The 22,204-nt window shown below is 39.6% G+C and overlaps 1 protein-coding gene across 5 annotated transcripts in view; it reads right to left on the minus strand.

Moving 5' to 3' along the window:
• Window positions 1-22,204, minus strand: part of SMAD4 (SMAD family member 4) — an 80,002-nt gene that overhangs the window by 37,365 nt on the left and 20,433 nt on the right. For all 5 annotated transcript variants that reach the window (XM_085847268.1, XM_085847271.1, XM_085847269.1 and 2 more), the window contains 4 exons: window positions 20,118-20,147; window positions 13,301-13,543; window positions 12,853-12,990; window positions 9,799-9,891 (listed from right to left, as the gene is read on the minus strand). In XM_085847268.1, the coding sequence (XP_085703394.1) occupies window positions 9,799-9,891; window positions 12,853-12,990; window positions 13,301-13,543; window positions 20,118-20,147 (504 nt within the window). The remainder of the gene's footprint in view (window positions 1-9,798; window positions 9,892-12,852; window positions 12,991-13,300; window positions 13,544-20,117; window positions 20,148-22,204) is intronic.

Raw genomic sequence — 22,204 nt, forward strand, 5'->3', positions numbered from 1 at the left:
ACTGGGCACCCCATAGATCAGACTTGAACCCTCTGGACTACTGGTTCTGGGGGGCTGCCAAGGGCTCTGTCTACGCCAACCGCCTTGTCACACTGGATGATTTGAAGCAGAAGGTGTCAGACTACCTCCAGGCAGTGCCACATGAGACCTACAGGAAAGTTGGACAGAACTATGGAGTCAGGTTCAATGCCTGTCTAAACACACATGGAGGGGCACACATCGAGAACGTCAATTACAAGGATTTTGAGTAAATGCCAATTTCAGACCTTGGGCTCTCATTAACTTTAGCAGTGATTAACTGCAATAGCAATGAATGATAGAAAGTACCATGTCATAAGCTTTCAAGAAATGCTTGGTTTATGTTCCTGAGCTTTCTGTTTCTTTGTAAATAAACATATAAAATTGGATCACTCTTTTTGAAACACCTTGTAAATCGTTTATGGTACCATTTCTCAATGGTGAAAAATCACTTCAAAAAATGAAAAATTATTGTGTCAGGATCGGGATGTGGATCTTCACCAAAACCTAATCAATTTGTCCTCATCACACCCAAACTGTCCACCAAGTTTCATCTAAATCTGTCTAAAATTTTGAGATATCATGCTATCCGGTATATGGATTTTGGCTGTAACTCTCAATTGTGAAGAATAACTTTAAAAAACAAGAAAACTAGAAGGGCACTCGGAAGAGCGCATACCTCCACCATGCAATGCCTGATCCACGAGAACACATCAGTCTCAATGCATTTTTGAAATATCATGCTATATATCGATTTTGGCCCCATTTCACAATGGTGAAGAATCACTTTTAAAACAAAATAATTCTGGTATCCGGATCCGGATCCGGATCTTCACCAAAGTTGAAACAATTCTTACTTGTCACACATCTAATGTGTCCACCAAGTTTCAGCTGAATCCTCTGCCCACCACTTTTTGAGATATCGTGCTATATAAGTTTAGCTCCATCTCTCAATGGCGAAGAATCACTGAAAAAAAATTATCAGATCTGGATCCGGATTTTCACCAAAATTGAATCAGTTCTTCCTTGTCATAAACCCAATGTGTCCATCAAGTTTCATGCAAATCTGTCCACAACTTCTTGAGATATTGTGATATTTATCATTATTGGCCCTATCTCTCAACGATGAAGAATCACTTTAAAAAATTCTAGTGGCCGGATCCGGATCTTCACTAAAATCTAAGCAATTCGGCCTAGTCACACACCCAGCCTGGCCACCAAATTTCATCTGAATCCGTCCACAATTTTTTGAGATATCCTGCACACAAACAGACAAACAGACAAACAGACAAGCAGACAGAGAGGGTGAAAACATAACCTCCTTCCACCTTTGGTGGTGGAGGTAAAAATAGTATCTGGATGGGGATTCAGATCATCACCAAAATCGAATCAATTCGTCCTTGTTACACTCAATCTGTCCACCAAGTTCTGGCCGAATCCGTCCATAACTTTTTGAGATATCCTGCACACAAACAAACAAAGTTTGGAGACTAAGGGTTGAAAACATAACCTCCATCTACTTTCACTGGTGGAGGTAATTAATGTCACCAGAGAGAGAGAGAGAGAGCACAGGGATACATAGAAGAGAAGACAACATTAGATGGTTCAACTGAAGTTATTGTCTACAAAATTATTTTAAAAGGGCACATAACCTTTGACCTGATGAAAGCAAAAAAAAAAAAAAAAAAAAATCAGTTCATCCTTCGTATTACAGTCCATGCTTGTGCCAAGTTTGGTTGAAATTCCTTCAGACGTTCACAAGTTGCTGTCCCAAAATCACCTTCAATTAAAGGTCACATGCCCTCTGACCTTTAAACTCAAAATGTAACCACTTCTTCCTTTTATTACAGTCAATACTTGAGCTAACCAAAATCGGTGGCATAATGGTTAGAGCGTCTGCTCTGCATCTGGAAGGTCGGTGGTTCAAACCCTGGCTGAGTCATACAAAAGACTTTATAAAACTAGAGAGTACATAGAACACCTTACCCATGCAGTCTTAAGAAAAAGGACCTGGAAGTGTCATTTAAACTCTTATTTTGCGTTTCTGAGTATAATCTGTTTTTCCTTTGAGCCGCAAATTTGTTTGAATCTATAATCCCCAACACTGAGAGAGTGAGCAGCAAATATGATTTGTCGCGATGGGTAAAATGGTATAATATTTCGTCCAAATACTGCGAAACTGGAGGTTTTGAGAAGTGCCAGTGCTCTACAATGTTCAAGTATATAATTCAATTGAAATAAATTAAAGTTTTAAAGGTTTACCACCATTGACGCACCATCATTTATACCAGCTTAAATTAGTTATTTGTGCCTATTGTTAGAGTCCTTTATGAGGTTCCGAAAATCAGTAAGCTTCCTGTTTGGAATGACTTTCAATTTTGTTTGACTGCCAGACAGAGTAAAACAATTATCGCACACCTCTGTGCACATGCACACTCGGGACGAGATTCCGTACAATTTGCCAAATTCAGAGCCAAAGTACTGCTAAACTGCAGGTTCGCATTCCGATTCATATTGGACAGATTTCAAAATGTAAAATTATATCAAAAATAAGTATTTCCTCGATCATGGACTTGCTCAACCCCACTTTTCGCTTCGTTTGCAGGGTAAAATGATATGTGCTGCTTTCTCCCTTGATGTTCAGGAATTAAAAGGAGAGACCATTGACAAACAATGCTGGGATGGCAATGGCAAACCACCCAGTATAACCCTTTCCAAGAAATTGCTACAGCAGCACCAACAGTCTGAAAAGAGTATGGTACATCAACATCAAAATATACTTGTGCCAAGTTTGGTTGGAATCCCTTCAGTGGTTCACAAATTACACAGGTCTGCGACCAGAAAATTGTTTCATATTTATTGGGTGAATTTGATCAATTTTTACCTGCTGATTTGAAAAATGACAAATAAACGATCCTATCACGTATAGTTTCTTCACAAAATCGATCATTGCATTTTACCAGTCTGCCCGAGTTTGATTATTTCGTTTTACTATTTTATCCGAATGTAATATCCCCTTTCTATAATCCCATTACTTTTTATTTACAGATCTGTACATGATTGGAAACAATAATGGCTTCTAGAGGATGTGCAACCAACCCAGACAAATTTTGTTACATTTGTGGTGAGTTTATGACTAAGAAACGTCAGAGATACATTACTTACTTTGTTTAAAAAAATCTTACTATGCCTACTTTGGTGTGAAATTAGGAGACCAAGATAAGACATGGGCTCCTCATAAGGTCTGCTCAATTTGTGTTGAAGAACTAAGACAATGGACAAACTGTACAAAGAAGTCTTTTTGTTTTGGGGTTCCAATGATATGGAGAGAGCCTAAAAATCACAGTGATGACTGCTACTTTTGCTCATGTAAGGTACAAGGACACAATTCAAAGAGTGTGAAAAACATTGTTTATCCAAATCTCCCATCTGCATTGCGACCTGTTGCCCATGGACCAGATGTTCCAGTCCTATCACCACCAGGAAACTTTGAAGACATACACTTAAGTTCTGAGTCAGAAAGCAGCAATAGCAATGATGATGTAGACTTCAATAGTGGTAAAAGTGAAGAACCTCAACTATTCAACCAGTCGGAATTAAATGATCTAGTGAGGGACTTGGGACTTGCAAAGGTGTCAGCAGAGCTTTTAGGCTCCAGACTTAAATCCAAGAGTCTTTTAGCTCCTGGTGCATCATTCTCCTGGTATCGTAACCGAGAAAAAGTGTTTGTTCCGTATTTTGCTCAATAAAATGATTTGGTTTATTGAGCAGATCCATCAGGACTAATAGAAACGTTTAGCATAAGTTACAGCCCTGATGAATGGAGACTCTTTATTGACTCTTCAAAGAGAAGTCTTAAAGCAGTTCTTTTGCATAATGGTAATAAATATGCTTCCATCCCTGTTGGACACTCAGTGATCATGAAGGAGACATGAAAATTTGGTGTTACTCTTAAACATGATCAAATACAAAGATCACAACTGGATGATTTGCGGTGACTTGAAGATAATTTGCATGTTAATTGAACAACAGTCAGGCAACACAAAGTTTCCTTGTTTCTTGCTTGAGTGGGATTGTAGAGCCAGGGACCTCCATTGGTCTCAAAAACAATGGTCAAGTAGGGATACGTTTACACCAGGGACAAAGAACATCCTTCAAGAAAGCTTGGTGAATCCAAAAAGGGTTCTTTAGCCTCCTCTACATATAAAACTTGGCCTGATGAAGCAATTTGTAAAAGCTTTGCCACAGGACGCAGAAGGCTTCAAGTATTTGCATAGTACGTTTCCTGCTCTATCAGATGCCAAGGTTAAAGAGGGTGTATTTGTTGGACCAGATATAAGAAAACTCATCAAGGATGAAAATTTTTAAAACTCTCTTAGTGATCCTGAAAAAGATGCATGGATTAGTTTGAAAGATGTGATGAATAACTTCTTGGGTAATTACAATGATCCAAACTACAAAGACATCGTGGGAGGAATGCTAAAAAGTTTGAGGCCTTAGGATGTTAAATGAGCCTTAAAGTTCATTTCCTACATGCCCATTTGGATTACTTTCCGGAAAATCGAGGGGATGTGAGTGAAGAACAAGGGGAAAGGTTTCATCAAGATATGAAGGAGATGGAAAGAAGATATCAGGGAAGATGGAATGTCAGTATGATGGCCGACTACTGCTGGATGTTGCATCGTGAAAGTCCACCAAATGCTCACAAACAAAAAAGTTCCAGGTGTAGTTTTCAAGTGAGAAAGAAGAGATTTTGAGGTGCTGAATTGGATTGTGCTGATTGGAGCACTTGTAAAGAATCTATTGTCTTACTTTTTAATTGCATTCGTGCCATTTGTCTTTGTGAAATAGAGTACCAAATTTATTTTAATTAGTTTCATTTTGTCTTACTATATGGGAATTTACCTAAAATTCTTCTAAATGTCATCATCAATTTGTAAGAAAACCTTAAGTGATGGAGAAAAACTATTTTGATATTTCAAATTAGCACCCCAAAAATATATAAAGTAACATAAAATTATCAAAACAATTTTTAAAAGCTCCATTTTGCAGACCTGTGTTATCGTAGCAAAAAATCTATACTAATAAACGTGTGTGTGTGTGTGTGTGTGTGTGTGTGTGTGTGTGTGTGTGTGTGTGTGTGTGTGTGTGTGTGTGTGTGTGTGTGTGTGTGTGTGCTCCATAATTCAAAAACCATAAAACCCAGCAGCCTGAAACTTTCCATGCATTCCAAAGGAACTCCAAGGAAGTGCATGACTGAAAATTGGGTATTTGGGTTAATTACAACATCCCTTTTGAAGATAATTAATGGCCATATTTAATTATGTCCTTTACCAGGCGCATCCTCACCACGTCGCTCTTTGGGGTCTTAAGGCGTCACCTGAATAACCTCGCTGGGGTCTGAAGCCGCCATTATTTTTGGCCTGCTCAACCATGCCTTGACTTGGAACAGGCCACAGCAATTTCTTCACGATAAAGTTGTTGTTTTCACTTTGCACAATCATATTATCGAATGCCTGTTCATCATAGCTACAAATCGCTGCATACATCGCTTTTCTAAGTGAGATAGTTTTCAAATTAAGAGCTTAAAACGATTTCATGCATTATGATTATATTATGCAATTTTCCATGTTCTACTCTCACGGACGAATTAAAGTATATCATCAAAATATTATTTCGGCTTGGAGGATCGGATATCATCTGGACGAAACAACTGTCGAAATCTGAAGTGAAATCTGATAATTTAAAGAAATAACGAGTGTTGTAACCAAACCTATATACCTATTTACTTTAAGCATGCAAGGCCATGGTCCCTCCTTCTCCATATGTACACAAGAAAATGTGAACTTTCCAAAGCATTAAACTTGTCTTTTTCTACTGTTGGGAGAATTATATTGAGTGAAAAAATATATATACTGAAATTAAAAATGAACAAAAATGTGCCAAAATTAACCAGCTTCATTGAGCTATATGATTTAATGCATTCGCTGCTTGACATCGTGCCCTGACCACAGAGGGAATGCTTATCCATAGCGGCTGCCAGATCTGCGTCTATATTTTCGGAGGTTTTGCAAGGTGCTCGACAAGGAATCAAAGCAAATCTGGTGAAAAACTGACGTTTTAAAATAAAGTTATAACGTTTGTGCAGACCGCAATCCAATGTACTACGTGACACGTGCAGCCGAGCAGGCAACGTGACAAATTTTCTGCAATGTTTACTTCACGGGTGATAAAACCTGCGATGTCTGCAGGGTTGTTTTTGTGGATAAAGTCATTCTTTGAACGAATTCATTGAATTTCTTTAACTGCTGCGGACGCAGTGAAGCCCAGTTTTAAAGTTTAAGGGATCCTATATGGCAAGCAGCCACAGCCTAGCTGGCCATTCCGCATCAACCATTTAATTGGAGTGCTTAAGCTACTTGCCGAGCACCCTCCATTCGATAGCGGTACCGTACTACGCCAATCTGAGCAAATCGTTCACTCACTGCTGACGCCTTCGCCGTGCCACGTCATCCTGAGCAAGGGGTTCGTGCTCTTTCATCCTGAGTGAGTAGTTCGTGCTCCGTTATCCAGAGCGAGTGGTTCGTGCTCAGTAATCCTGAACGAGTGGTTCGTGCTCCGTCATCCTGAGCGAGTGGTTCATGCTCAGTCATCATGTCTGCCTTCCCTTCCTCTCACCTCACACTGTCTGCCCTTCCCCCACCCCTCCTCACTGCCACAACCCTCTCTCTCTAACCCCCTCTTTTACTCCCCCCCCCCACTGCCACAATCCTCTCTCTCTCTCTCTCTCCCCTACTCTCTCTCTCTCTAACCTCCTCTTTTACTCCCCCCCCCCCTTTCAGTATTTTTGTCAACGAAGTGACAGGTGGTATTTTCTCGTAAATAAATAACAGACGGACAAACATATACAAGCACGTACAGACAGAACGCAAAATCGCATCGCCCTTGATGTTTTGTTGGCAGCCAGAGAGGGCACTTGTGCCATTGTGGGATTTGAATGTTGCACACATATGCCTGATAATTCAGAGCAAATAGATGATTTAGCTGCCAAAATTAAAACAGAAAGTAAGAAATACCATGATTTTAATAAAGGGTGGGATTCTGGGTGTTGGCTAAAGATAATTTTTGGGAACTGGTGAGCAACATTATTACAATGGATTTTTATTGGAATAATATTGCTTGTGGTTATTATTGTACTCTTCAAATGTACCATAACTGACTGTCTTTTCTTCATTGTTTAATCATTGCTTTGAAAGAAAAGCCATTGCCATTTCAATATTTGTTTTTTTTTTGGGGAATTTAATGGGAAATTTTTTTGGGAAATTTGGGAATTTCATGATTTATGCTTTGAAAATACATAGGTTTGAAAATACATTGGCAATTTCAACTGAGCACGTAATATGACCAAGGGCAGATGTTATCCCTGTGGCAATCATCAGTCCTGCTGTCCTTCACCAGTGATTTGCCATTAAAAAAAATTTAAAAAATAACTTTCTGGTACTTTCATGCCGTACCTACTTTGCTGGAATTACTAAATGGTATTTCTGTATGCATCAACAAATGAATTTCTTGCGATTATTACATTGTAGTATGCAGAGTTGACAAGGCTGATGAGGTGCTCCGAAGTGGCTGGTGTTTGAGACTTCCTACTCTCTATATACTTTTTTACACTCTGGCTACTCCGTGCCTATATGACTCTGGCTATACTACATGCGGTGTGAGGGACTCTGGCTATAGTGCTCTGCACAAGATGCTACTCTTCTCCACATATTCTCCCCTACCTACTCTCATCTACCGATGCTCTGTCCGACACCAAGTTTACCCAAAAACGTGGTTACCCGTTCACCATGACGGAGCGTGAGATTGTGCTGGGAGAAAGGAGACTCGTGAGAGACTCTACTCTGTAAGGTGGCATTGGACTTCTGAAGGAAAGTGTTTGTGGCCGCTGCTTCTTCTTCTTCTTTGTTCGAGAAATGCCATTAGTTTCCTCAACACCAAAGTTATCCAGTTATTAAAAAAAAAAAAAAAAACTGATCCTGATCAAGAAATGCAACATTGTGGTGAGACAACACCGCCCTCTTTGGAGGTACTCCAAGCTCCCAGGTATCAAAGCAATATACAGGAGAACATCGAGGATCTGATACCCAGGACAACTCGAGTGCACAACACCTGTCTGGCCTGTCTGGACCAGCACCTCTGTCCTTGCATTACCGTTCACCTCCTAGGGAAAACGGATCAGCAAGCTATGTAAAACTTTATTGGCGGATATTGACTGGGAGAGTTGAGAAAGATGATTTGCGCACAGATGCTGATGTTCCTAGAATACGAGATGTTCATTCAAGAATTGCCTATGCAGTCTGTCAGAAATTCATAAATCGTGATTGTTGTCTGAATGTCAAAAAGGGTGGAAATGTCGATGCAATTTCTCCAAAATTAGCACAATGGCTTTGAGGGTGATAATAATAATAATAATAATAATAATAATAATAATAATAATAATAATAATAAAATGTTGCCAATTGAACTTGATTAAAAATAAATGTATCGTTATAAATATTTAATGGAAAATGTACTCAAATATGGTATGATTATTACAATTCCATGTGCTTGAACATGTATCTATTTTTAAATAGTCATCTTTTCTCTGTATTGAAAGATGATCATCCTGCCTAGTAAAGGTATCCAAAACAGGTTGACCTTTCAAGTAAGCTTTAATTATTATTTAGTGTAAAAGAATTGCTGATCATTTAAATCTATTCTGCTTACTAAGGGATTTTTATAAAATAATTAATATTAGGCACCAGCAACTTTGATTGGAGATATTATTTTAGCTCAACTGGAAAGTTGGTCAAAGGAAATATCCAGATGTGTCCACTCAGTTCTGATTGCTTCAGATTATATATCATTGCCTATCCCGTTTAAAAGCGGACTGACATTTTCCCCTTCCAGACCATCGAACTATGTGTAATTCATCAATGTACCCAAAGGGCTACAGTCTTGACGTCATTCTGTGCCGGGAGAGAATTTACCACATATGGTTTTGAAATTATATGCTACAATCCTTAAAAAAAAAATCAAGCTGATTGCTGCACAAAAGCTGAAAATGATCTCCACCTGGAAACACACAAACCTGACAAACTGTGGCACCAGCGTTTGGAAATGGAAAAGAGCTTTGTCTTACTGGATCCTATTAAAAGAACTTAAATCTTCATGTATTTTAGAATTTCAGGAGGAAGACTGCATTGTTTCTCTGGAATTCTCCATATGCACAAATGTATTTGTTTGTTAGTTAAATAAATGTTTTAAATATACAGGAGGAATTGAGGAATTTCTTCAACACAGGGAAGGATGGGTAAGTAAGTAAGATGGGTAATTTCTTCAACACAGGGAACGATGGGTAAGTTACACAACCAAGAGTGAGGTGTTGGGGACACAAGTTATTTAATAGATAAAATAAGCCAAAATCAAATTTATCAAAAGCCATCGATAAAATGAAAAGCAAATCTTCACTGAGGTGGATCAAATTTAATCCCACCCTTGACAAGCGAACATTAACAGATCACATTGTTTGGCCAAACAAACACCTAGAATTGTTAATAAGCAGCCACTTGAGCTCAGAAGAATGGCATACTTGCCACAAAAGCTTTCAAGCAAATTTAATCACAGTATGGTACTGTCCAAATTGAAATCAAAATATGAACGCAGTCAAATTTGGCCACCAGTATTGCAGGAACACAAGAGCAAGAAGAGTGTCCTTCCCATCTGTGTGTTTACTCTCACAGTAATGGCTGGGGTGATGTAGTGGAGGGTGATGTAGTGCTCCACTCGCAGGGTGACTCAGGTTTGCTGTGCTGCTTCCCCATGTCGTACCTCCTGTTTGGGGAGTAGAAAAGGGGGGGGGAGAGGTGGGTGCTCATTAGTTTTATTGACAATCATGAAAACAGTGTGGTCCCTTCTGTTCATTTGAGTACTTTTACGAACACCTTTGGGGAAATCTAGATTTTCTAACTGCGAGGATAGGTGAAGGGTGGTGGGGGGCAGGGAGGATGGAATGGAGTGAAATGATTGTAGAAAGGGGACTATTGAGAAAAGGAAGAGGAGAGGAAGAGGCAGAAGGGAAAAAGGATGGTGGGTAAGCAAGGGAAAGTTAAGGTTCAAAGGAGATGGATGGGAGTAGTCAATAATTCCACCATTTTGGCGTGTGTGACAGCAGAGATGGTCCTAAAGTTACACATCAGTGTGCAACGTAGATAAATAACGTGATTAAATATTAAATCTGGAACATAATCAACATTACAAAGGTTTGGAATTATAAGGATGACAGACAGTTGTTGCTCAGGCAGAAAGAGAGCACCTTGTCACTTCATCAGACTCCTTCACACAAGACATTTGTGGGCTGGCAGGACAGTCTAAGACAATTACTTCTGAGTTGGTGAGCCTGGGTTTGAATCTCGATCCAGCTAGAAACAGTCATCCTGGTGTTGCGCAAGGTAATTGTCTGCCATCCCTCGAATGGATGTTAAACTGGGCGCCCTGTCTGCTGCCATTAGTTGGAGGACGTTAAAGATCCCACAGTGTCCTTTGCGAAGAGTAGGTGAGCGATCACCAGCACCATGAACAAACTCCAAATTCCTGCTCTAATCTACAGCATCAATGACACAGCTGCACCCCCCGCAAATGACACTACCCACAGCCATATGACACGTATGAAAGAAGAAGAAGTAGAATAATAAGAAAAAGAAGACAATATATTGTCACAATTTATTCTTAATTACAGTTCGGAGGGCTGCCAGTCGATATTTTTAGTGTTCAGCATAAAACCAGTCTGGTGTTCTGATTATTTGATAACTGCAAATAGCACACAATTCAACTTAGGAAACTGCAACAACATTTACTGCATTCATATTTTACAGGAAAAACTGTTTTTGTTTCTTGTCAGTGTCACATTTGTCTTTTTTTTTTTTAAGTCCAATCACAAATGCTTTTCGTTAAAGATGAAAATGCACCAGCTATCAACTGAACTCGAAAGAAAGGAATAATCCAAAACAAATCAAGTGAAAAGGAACCCACACACAATTATTTCATTGAAAATTTGTTGGTGGCCTCGAGGAAATGCGAATGAGATGGCAGCTAATATTAAAACAATTGCTGCCACGTGTAATTGGTACATAAAAGTGTGCTCATGTCCTTGTCTGTCGACCGAGCGCATGTTGAAAAACAAGTTCCCGAAAAACCGATTATTATGGCAAAACATGGAGCCCATTCAAATATTATCTGTACCTTCTCCCAAGTGTCACATTATGGGAAAAATTAAACATCAACAATGTTCTGGAGTGAAGCACAAATTGAATCAGAATGCCCGCTGGCTGTTTCATAACTAAGCACCGCAGATAGCATGTTACATTTGTGATTCATTCATAATTGCTTGTGGACACTTATAAATTGCCAATGTGTGCTTACAGCAAGATATATGCATTACTATATCCCATAACAATTTTATGCATCAATGAATGTCATCATTACAGATGCATCTTGTACATATAAAGGAAAGGGAGGTGTGTCAGAGGGAGCAATGATAAATAAATATTTTTGTTTTTAAGGAAAAAAAAATGAGGCAATAACAATGATGTGAAAAGGAGATGGTCTCCATGGACGGAAAGGGAGTGAGATGGGAAAAGGTGGTTATGCCAAAGAAAGGGGGTGGTAACTGTAAAAAAAAAAAAGGTAATTTGTATGCATGTTAATGTGGGGAAGAGGGCGAGGGGCGTCGACGAGAAGAGGGCGAGGGGTGTCCACCAGCAAAAATGCTGTGGGTGTCGACGATAAAGGGCAGGTATTGAAATTATGACAAAGGAAAGAGAACAAAAAAATTACCCCCGTGTGGGGGTGACAATCATCTCTATAATACCACAAGTTCTCAATGTTCAGTTATGACCGAAGACTACTGTGCAGTTCTACTGCGCAGGTCGAACTGCGCAGTTTGGTTAAACATGACTCGGCATTTTGGCGCTCGCACGAAATTATATTTTGAAAATAAATGCCAACGTTTACATTTCGGGTTTTGAAACTTTTGCACCTTTGGCGGAAAATGTATAAATATAAAAGGCTAAAAATGTGTTTTATATTTATATTTCATTTCTCCTTCCTTCCTTGTGAATCGCATCGGCGTTTTAGGCAATCTTCCAGATCACGTGACGATCAAACGGGAAGGAAATTCAAAAATTTGTCCAGTTTGATACAAGATAATATTTTTTATTATCATAATCAATAAACAGTTGCCGAATATCTTGTAGAATGGCAGAATAGATAGGTTTTGAAAATGGCGATTTTTATAACTTACGTGACTTCGTGACCTTGACCCTGACCTTGAACCCAGACAAAAGTTATATCGTTGTGCAACACTCATCGACCTCTACCCACATACTAAGTTTCATCAAAATCGGAAAGAAAAATTGTTGAGGTACGGACGGACATTTGGTCCGGCTTTATTATGTCATCTCGGTAGAGATGACCTAAAAAAGGAGGGTGGTAAAGAAAAGCAGGTCATTGGAAAAGCAGAGCAGTTACGCAGGTTATTCAAAAAGAGAAAATTGATATTATACATCATTGGAATGAAATATCACACTGCCTTGGTTGTGGTTTATAGCAAAAGCACTGGCAGTCTTTCTTTCAGCACTGAATGAACAAAGGCCTCTTGTGTTCAAATATACAAAATAAAATAAAACGGTGGGAAAATCAATTTTGTATGTCAAAAAACAAATTCCAGAAAAACCAATTAATTGAACATCAAATTTCAAAAAAGTAAAAGTGACACAGAAAGGGACGTGCACTGACCAAGAGAGGCCACAGTGTTGTGATAGGGTGGCGTTTGAGTTGGGAAACCATTTTGTTGCCCACTCGATTGCTGACTCGATTGTACAGGCAGCACATGTTCCCCATGGCTCATTGACAGAATGTTGCTGTTCTGGCCTCCTACAATAAAGTGGAGAAACATTTGGAAAAGGAGGGCACAGGAAAATGTGGCTGCTTATTGGCAATACAAAAAAGGGAAGTGAATTCCACAACTAATAAGAGTAGCCTGAGTAGGGCAGCTAGCAATTACACATGGATAAAAATAAAACAAGCGGAGGAATTAACAAAAAGACGACACTGTCCATCTGTGTACTTGATAAACATTTCATTGAGAAATGGGACAGCAAAATATCTTCAGCATATGTATCATTCTCAACAGCCAAGATTAGTAATTAAGGAAATATCAGTACTGCCTCCGCATGGAGCCAACCTGAGGGTGGACCAGGGAGCGATGAGAAAGCCACGCCGCCTGCGGATACAGATGGCTCAGTGGATCGTGCTGGCGGGGGCTGTGGAGTGGATGGAGGCAAGATAGACGGAGCTCCAAACTCGTCCATCGAGGGGGTTGGGGCAAGTGGAGGCGGTTGGTGCTGGATAAGCTGCATGCTTGAAGGTCCCTCCACCGGAATACAATCATGTATGAATTCCTCCTTCACCAGACGGCTTGGAGGCCCTGTGTGGTTATATCATAATTATTCAGTCTTTCTGGATCACCAATCTCTCATGCATCCAAAAGGTTGCACGAACAAGCACACCGCAATTGGGCGTACGATACAAAATCCAAAATCAAGGAGAGCCCGAAGACAGATTAAAACGTTTGGTTAACAAGGGCAACAGACCACCAACGTCCAAACCATGAAGAGCACAATTGAAACACTGTTGTTGTAAATTCCCAGATTAATGCATAATCCATTTGCAGGAACAACAGAACACCATATACACTGGTTAAGGTGATACTGGCATGAACGTTTTATAATGCCGAACAAGAATGCAATAAAGGCGTAAGGCATAAGAGATTCTTCGCAAATTAATGATGTTGCTTCCCTTTTTCTCCTTTTGTAAGCACATCCCTCTTCATTTATGGGTCCCGGTAATTAACCAAATTGTGTCAATAATCTACTAAAAGAACAGGATTAATCTGCAGGCAGCAGGAAGCAACTGAATGAGCCAGCCGGTTGTTTGGGCGGAATTGCATTTGGACTGTCTGAAATGCTCCACTGCAGAATAACGTGCATCACTGTTGGTGTGACCATCTTATGAGGTTGGCATCCAAGCAGGATGTGAATTTTGGGCAGGATATACAGTGCCAAATTCTGAATGTTTGTTACACCTATGCATGGATAAGACCGAAGATGCCCAGACAGTTCACATTTTAGTGTCATGTTCATCATGAACATTTAACATCCAGTAAAGCTCATCTTTCTGCCAGAGATGATGAAAAAAAAAATGTCTCAACAAAGAATCCACAAAAAATAAAAATAACAAATAATACAGGGTGACCCACAAAAGGACAGTTACAATTGTGATTGATAATTATATATATATATATATATATATATATATATATATATATATATATATATATATATATATATATATATATACATACATACATACACAGACACAGACATATATAAATGTTTTAGCCCAAGTAGCTGCATAAAGCAACCGAGAAAGACTTACACAAGGTAAATGCTAACGCTGTTTCAAACCCTTTCCAGAGTTCCTCAACAACTATAAAGATGTTCACACATATTACACTTGGGCTCGAGGAGTGTGGGAAGGGTCAATCATTTATATAATCCTAGCCACCTGGGTGTTGTCGATTCGGTGAAGGCTGATTGGCTATTCCCTCCATTCAAAAGTGAGAGATGTGGGTGGGTCTTTATATATATATATATATATATATATATATATATATATATATATATATATATATATATATATATATATATATATATATATATATATATATATATATATATAAAATATTAATTAAATGGAAACAACATTCCTTGGATCCATTTATTGTGAGCAACGTATTCAAAATGATGGCTATTTTGCATGAACCCTTTCTCCAAACTGATGGACGAAACTATCCACTTCTCTGAGAAACAAGTCGACCGTGGGATGATCATGGAGAAATGATTTACTTTGATGCCCCCCCCCCACAACTTTTTAATTTCTGTTGGACATTGCATAAAAACATAATCTAACTTCACATTCATAACTCGTCGACCACAAAACTTGCACGTTAATGGGGGAAAAAAAAAGTTTAACTCTAAAGAAAATGCGATTTTTTTTCTTCACACATTGTCCAATCACAGCATGTTTCTCATGCAGCATAACACTTGGCCAATCAAATGCTTTGTTTCAATGATTGAAGGATGCAAGTATGAGTGACCATGGTGGCGTACTTGGCGTCTGATTCTCGTGTTTCTGCTGATTCTTCCAAAGGAAATTCTTTAGGTTTTTGCTATATGCATTTCGCTGCCACCCACGTTAAAGTGACTCCCTTTAACAAGAAAATTTTAGGACATTTCGTGAGTGTGCCAACCTTTGGAATGACTTGAATTTGAAGTATGAAACCGAATGGAGGATTGCGGCCCATACAGGTTCACGAAGACTTTATAGAAGTGTTTTCAGTTCAGCATCAAGTTGACCATGGGTGTTGTAAAGTTGCATGTGACCAAACCATGAAGCAAACTTGCAAAAGGGACACCAAGACAAAGTGAGGCATGATGGGCTTCACAATAATCAAAGGAGCAGTTTCTTGTCACAATATGAAAGGAATGCTATCAGCAAACAATGTGAGGACATGGTCGGAAAAGACGAGACAGCCAGGGAAAAGGATCTGAATGCAGCTCACAATGAAGAAAGATGAGAAGGATGTATGTGCAGTGGAAGAAACCAAAGAAGCAATGATCAATCATTTCAAGGAGAGAAATGAGCAGCTTGTGCACATCCCATATGGCTCCATGGCCTCATCTGAAGTATCTGGAGGCTCATGAGAAGGAAAATGCAGCTCTTGCATCCTATTGTTAGGGTCAGTTAAAAGGAGATGGAGACATGTAAGCAGTACACAAAAAAACAGAAAACGAGGACATTCACATCACTGAAAAAAAATCTTCAAAACTGAAAGTGAAAGGAAAGGAGGTAATGATCATGGTTGACAGAAACCTCTTCCAAAGACCGATGATCATTGCTGGGGTGGGAAAGCCAGATATCAAGAAAATGTTGACATATAATCTTGGTCCACTGCCATTGTCTCTTCCAAATGTGGACAGTTCTCTAAACAAGACTGCAAAGTCCACCCTGATGCACTTCATCGATATGAGAGTCCAGCCAGCAAATATGATCAAAAACATCTCAGGTAGGAGTGTTTGGATTATCGATGGGATGGCAATGCTTCAGGTGATACCTCATAATAATATCCTGAACATGTTTGGAATGCTCAGAGATTATTTGCTGAAGCAGCTTGAAGACAGGGTGAAGAGTATCCACAGTGATGATGTTCATTTATTCGTGGATACTTATCGGCAGATCAGCAAAAAGAGTGAGGGTGAAGAGAAGCTGCTGGAAGCCAACTCATGAGGACCTATGCTTAAGAACAGAAAGTACCTCAACAAAGGAAGAAATTAATGTCTTGCAACGAGAATAAGGAAGCTCTCATACGTTTTTTTTAAGTCATGGAGTATGTCCAGCACATATTCGGAGAAATATTTGTGTTGTGATGACACATGATGGTGAGTGTCATTCACTCTGTGATGTTAACGGGGCCATGGAGGTAAAAGCCTTAAAAGAACTGGAATCCAACCACGAAGAGGCCGATACAAGACTTTCTCCACTGCCAGTATGCTGCTGCTTCTCTTCCTTCTACCAGCTCCTCAGCCAGCAGTACTCAGTTGCAATTAAGAGCTCGTACACAGAGGCGGTTGTCATTGGTGTGGCTAAAAGCCATGAGAATGCGTCATAAGTTCTTCTTCACACTGGCAGAGGAAACCACATGCACACAATAAATTTGACTGCTGGATGAAATCATCTTGCGTAGAGTGCGAGTGATGCCCTCATCGGCCTTCACTGTTTCACATGATGCGACTGTCAGCTCGTTTTAGGGTGAAATCCAAGAGGAAAGAAATGAAAATGATGCTCGAAAGTGAAAGCTTCCAAGAAACCTTGAAGAAGCTCCATAGTTACTGGACCCTAGATACCCATTTGATTCATGTCATGGAGAGATGTATGCAAGCTGTATGGCTAAGACTGCTCGGAAGTAAACATAGACAGACGCAACCTGTTTCTGCCAGCAGCAAAGGCTGAGACAAACATGCCTCCTACAAGAGATTCTCTGCAGAAAGATATGTTGAGGACTAACTATCAGGCTGCAATCCAAACAAAGTGACTGGAGCAATTTCCTGTCATTCCAGGTCCAGATGGTCATGGATGGAAGGTTTCCAAAAAGATCGACTTGGAGCTCGTTATGGGGAGATCTTCAAACTGCACCAAGCAGTCTTCTCGAGCTTACACACTGCAGTTGCAAGAACACAAGTTGTGAAGAGCAGCAAGGCAAAGGGAAAGGTTGTTTCTCTTGCAGACATCATGATGTACCGTGCATGGATCGGTGCAAGTGCGTCGACTGCACAAACACAAATAATGGAGAGAGATGTAGAAGAAAACTGATCATTCTGATTCTCTCTCGATGATATTAATTGCATACATACACGTGTGTATTCAAAGGCAACGTGACCTGTTAATCCTGGTATCTTCGACGTGTGGGACAGATTTGACTGCAATGGAAATAGAAAAGCATGACAAATGATTCTGAATATTGGAATACAATTGGCAAAAGTAGTGAAAGGAAAAAAAAGAGATAGAGAGATAGAGGGATAGAGGGATAGATGATGATGAAGAAATTAGGGGCACATTATAAAAGCATTTTTCTTTAAACTAGAACGGCGCTCAGTTGAGCGCATACCCCCAACAGGCTGAACAGTTTACATTTGGTATCATGCTAATCGGCCGGATCTGGATCCGGACATGAACTAAAGTTGAATCGGCTTGTTCTCGTCACATAACTAACTCATCCACCTAGTTTTGTCACAAGTCGTCCGCAACCTTTTGAAGTATCAAGTTATACTGTATATCTGTTTCGGCCCAACCACTCAATGGTGAAGAATCACTTAAAAAAAAAAAAATTAAATTCTCAGTTTCGGATCTTCAACAAAAGCGAATCGATGAGTCCTTGTCAAACACCCAATCTGTCACCACACTCCGTCTGAATCCGTCCACAACGCTTTGAGATATTTTACAATATAGTACTGTATTGTACATCATCTTTAGCCCTTTACACAATAGTAAAGAGTCACTTTTTAAAATTCTCGAATCCAGATTCGGATCTTCACCGAAATCGAATCAAATCTCTCTTTTTGGATACCCAAACTGCCCACCAACTTTCGTCTGAATCAGTCTACAACTTTTCGAGATATCGTGCGATATGTCATTTTTGGTCCTATCTCTATTCTCGGATCCAGACCCAGATTCGGATCTTCACCAAAATCGAATCATTTCGTCCATGCCACATACACAAGCTCCAGAGCTGTCAACCCCAAATTATGAAAAAGCGTGAGAATGTAAAACGTGTCCAGTGAGGTCGTGAAGCGACCGAGGATTGAGGGAGGACGTGAAGCGCACGAAAAATTTAGGTGGGTCTTGGGGCATGCCGCCGAGAAAATGTTTGCATTCTGGTGCGTCTTAGATAGATGCAATTTCCTGCATTCTTGTGCCAAATTCATCCATATTTTTTCAGTCAGAAGATATTTATGTCATGTTGTTACTGTTGAGTCCACTGTGTCGGACTAAAAGAAATGAACCAACATGAACAAACATGACATAGATTTTATTTTCATCAACAGATCAAATGCTATACAGGAATTAGAACACTCATCGTCCTTGTAATTAAGATGTATTAGTTCAGCATATTGACAGTATTTCCCAGTATTTTGCGGCGATTTCACATGAAAAATGAACCCCCCCAGTAACAAGACATTTCATTGGATCAGGATGGTCATCTATAATTGACCAATTGTACTCCGTCTCTCATATAAGATGGGCGGAACTACGCGAAGCAATCGGATTCAAGTTGGTATTCAAGGTGATAACATCAGTTAAACCAGTCGCAATGCAATAATGTTGGAAATATTTTTTGTTGCCGAGATATTTTTTTTAAAAGGCGTGAGAATTCATCGTGAGAACGTGACTTTAAACAAAAAAAAGTCACGAGTCTCATGGTAAAAATGCGAGTGTTGACAGGTGTGAAGCTCTCCACCAAATTTTGTCCTATCCGTCCACAACTTTTTGAGATAGTTTGTTCACAAATAAACAGCCAGGCAGGGGTGAAAAGATAATCTTTATCCACCTTCAGTGGCAGAGGTAATAACTGCACGGGTTTGAGACGCGACTATGAGATGGCAATGTTGATCCACATTGGTGCCCATCTGAAAATGAAGGAGAAATGTCACGATCTTAAAAAGTTAAGGATTCCACAGAATGGGGAGCTGACCATCATGCATGAATCATTGCGTGACGAAATCTAAACCCTTCATTTTTATTACAGAATGCAAGGCTCGTTGTGGAGCTGACACACACGACTGCTAGATGAGACTAACACAAACACAGAGCTTGGGGGAAGTGCCGGGACACTCTGGGGACCAGCAACATCACACCAATGGGGCCGCCTTTCTCACCACACTCAGCGGGGGATTTCCTCAGGAGGAATTTCCTCCTCAACCATGGATGTCAACCTTTGGGGATTGTCTGTGCTCTAATCTGATTAAATGCCGACTATGACACCATCATTAGTCAGACGGAGGCCCCTGGAGTACCGGAGGAAAGTGGACGCAGCGACGCGCTGCTCTGGCACATGCTCCCATACCTACCTGACCTGACCTATTACACCACGGAGTCTGGTGGATTCTATAAAGGCAATAAAAAGTCGATTTCAAACATAAGCAAGATACCAGGCCAAATCAAATGTCCCTTCAATAAGCATATTTTTTCCATTCATAGAGCAACTGTAGGAGTCACCACATCCAAAAATGCATGGAATAGTTTAAACACAAGTTCTGCGGACTTGTAATGTGATGCATGGCACTAACAATCACTCTTTACCAGCCCCAAATTGAAAGAAAACCACGATCATTTTATGGGCCAACCTGTACAAAACAGGGGACAGTGAAAATGAAACCACATACCGGTGCTTTGTATGGTTAGTCCTGCGATATCTGAAACAAGATAAAGTTTTGCACTTCAAACAATGAATGTGTAAAATCACCAAAACAATAAACCAATCATGCAAGTTTGCTGGGTTTGCAGTTCTTGTAAAAAAAAAAATGGTTGATGTCATGCACAATGTGGATGTCATAATTCACGTTAAAGAAAGTCTAAAACCAAAGAGGAAATGTTCAAAGCTTTATGAAGGTGGTGAAAAAAAATTTCATCACCATAAGTTAAACATCTTAATTACTGGAGACCTTAACTAGTTTACAGCATGCTTGCATAATCGTGTCGTGCCAGATTAAAATAAACACCCTCACTGTAAAAAAGCGATTTTAACAATCTGTGATGAGAACAAAAAAATTGACAAATATATATATATATATATATATATATATATATATATATATATATATATATATATATATATATATATATATATATATATATATATATATATATATATATATATATATGTTAAGATGTGGTAGTAGGTCCTTCGGCGACAGACAATGTTTGAACCTGGGAAGACATCGATTGTATCCCAGCTCGGAATTTTGCCGTTTTGGACAGATTCTCTGCAGAAAGATGGTGCCACAGGCCTGACATCTAGATTCACCTCTACCTGGAAGAGACTGAGTGGGCTGCAGCTTATTACCTGTGAACTACAGAGTCCTGACATGAACAGTGAACACCATTGAACACATCTGGAAACATGGGTCTGGAGCTGCGAAAAAGCCAACCTCTGGCGAATAATATGCAATAACTGAATCAAAATTTACTGAACATTTGGTAAGATCTGGATCAGTACATCATACAGAATACTATCGAATGAAACCCTTCACGTATTCAAGCGCTGTACCATACCAAATGATTGTGTTGCCATGCATGATGTCCTTCGGCATCACACGTTCCTTTAACCCATGAAGGCATCGATTGATTCATCGCATTGCATCAATGTATGTGCAAAATATTTTTCTAATGCAATTTTGTTTTTCTAACTGTTCCTGCTTTTGAATCCTTTTTTTTTTTTGACTCAATAAGATTTTGTCTCTATATGTTTGCAGAAGCCATCATGCAGAGGGAGCTGGCAGGATAGCTTCGGCCTTAGAGGTATGCGCACTTGCCTGAGTTGTCTTGACTGGGTTTGAATGCGGACCCAGCTATAAAAGTAAAAATCGACCCTGGTGTTTCACATTCGGGGCAATGCATCAATGTGTGTTCAGTCCATCGGATGGACTTAAAGCTGGAGGACCCATCTGCCAGCATTGGTTGTTCGTGGACGTTAAATATCCGACAGCTGTCTTTCATAAAGAGCTGGCAAGTTTAACGAATTTCTTCCTTGAATAACTGCCGGAAAGCAAATTACATACCACAGAGTGCAAGCCCAACAACTTCTTCAGCAGCATCGATGCTCTGACAGGATTATGGTACGTTTGGTTGATTTATAGTGCAGCGAGAAGCTTTGTGCATGCTAAGTTGTCATCTTTGTTGCAAAAATTGTCAAAATTGCAATTTTCCAGACCGCTTCAGGCCGAGTCAAAGCAGAGCTGATTCAATCTTGGTAAAATTGTATAACAACATCATAAAAATTGATGTTAATCATGAATTGATGTGGATTACGCTGATAAAAATGGGGATGTCGGATGCAACTGATATGTCTGATAAGAAGCTTGTACACTAACCAATAAACTACAGTAAGAACAGAGTATAGAGAGCAGAATGGTTTGGAATTGGAAAAGGATTTCAACAGAGTGTAATCTCTCCCTTTACTTATTCAATCTGTATGGTGATTACATCATGAGGAAATCAAACTTGGATGAAAGAGAGGGTGGAGTCAGGATTGGAGGAAGATCTATCAACAATCTAAGGTAGGCTGATGATACCTCAGGAAGGAAAGAGAACTTGAGGAAACTTCTGCAGACCTTGAAGGAGGAAAGTGAAAAAGCTGGTTTTTATTTAAATCTAAAGAACGACAAAAACCTTGTCAACTGAAAAGATTGATGTGTTCAGATTGGGAAACGATCATGTGGAAGTAGTGTGAAGTTTCATCTTCCTGGGTTCT

Source organism: Eptatretus burgeri, chromosome 11 (genome assembly GCF_056783735.1).
Source record: "Eptatretus burgeri isolate ZD-2024b chromosome 11, Ebu_testis_v1, whole genome shotgun sequence".
Lineage (NCBI taxonomy): Eukaryota > Metazoa > Chordata > Myxini > Myxiniformes > Myxinidae > Eptatretus > Eptatretus burgeri.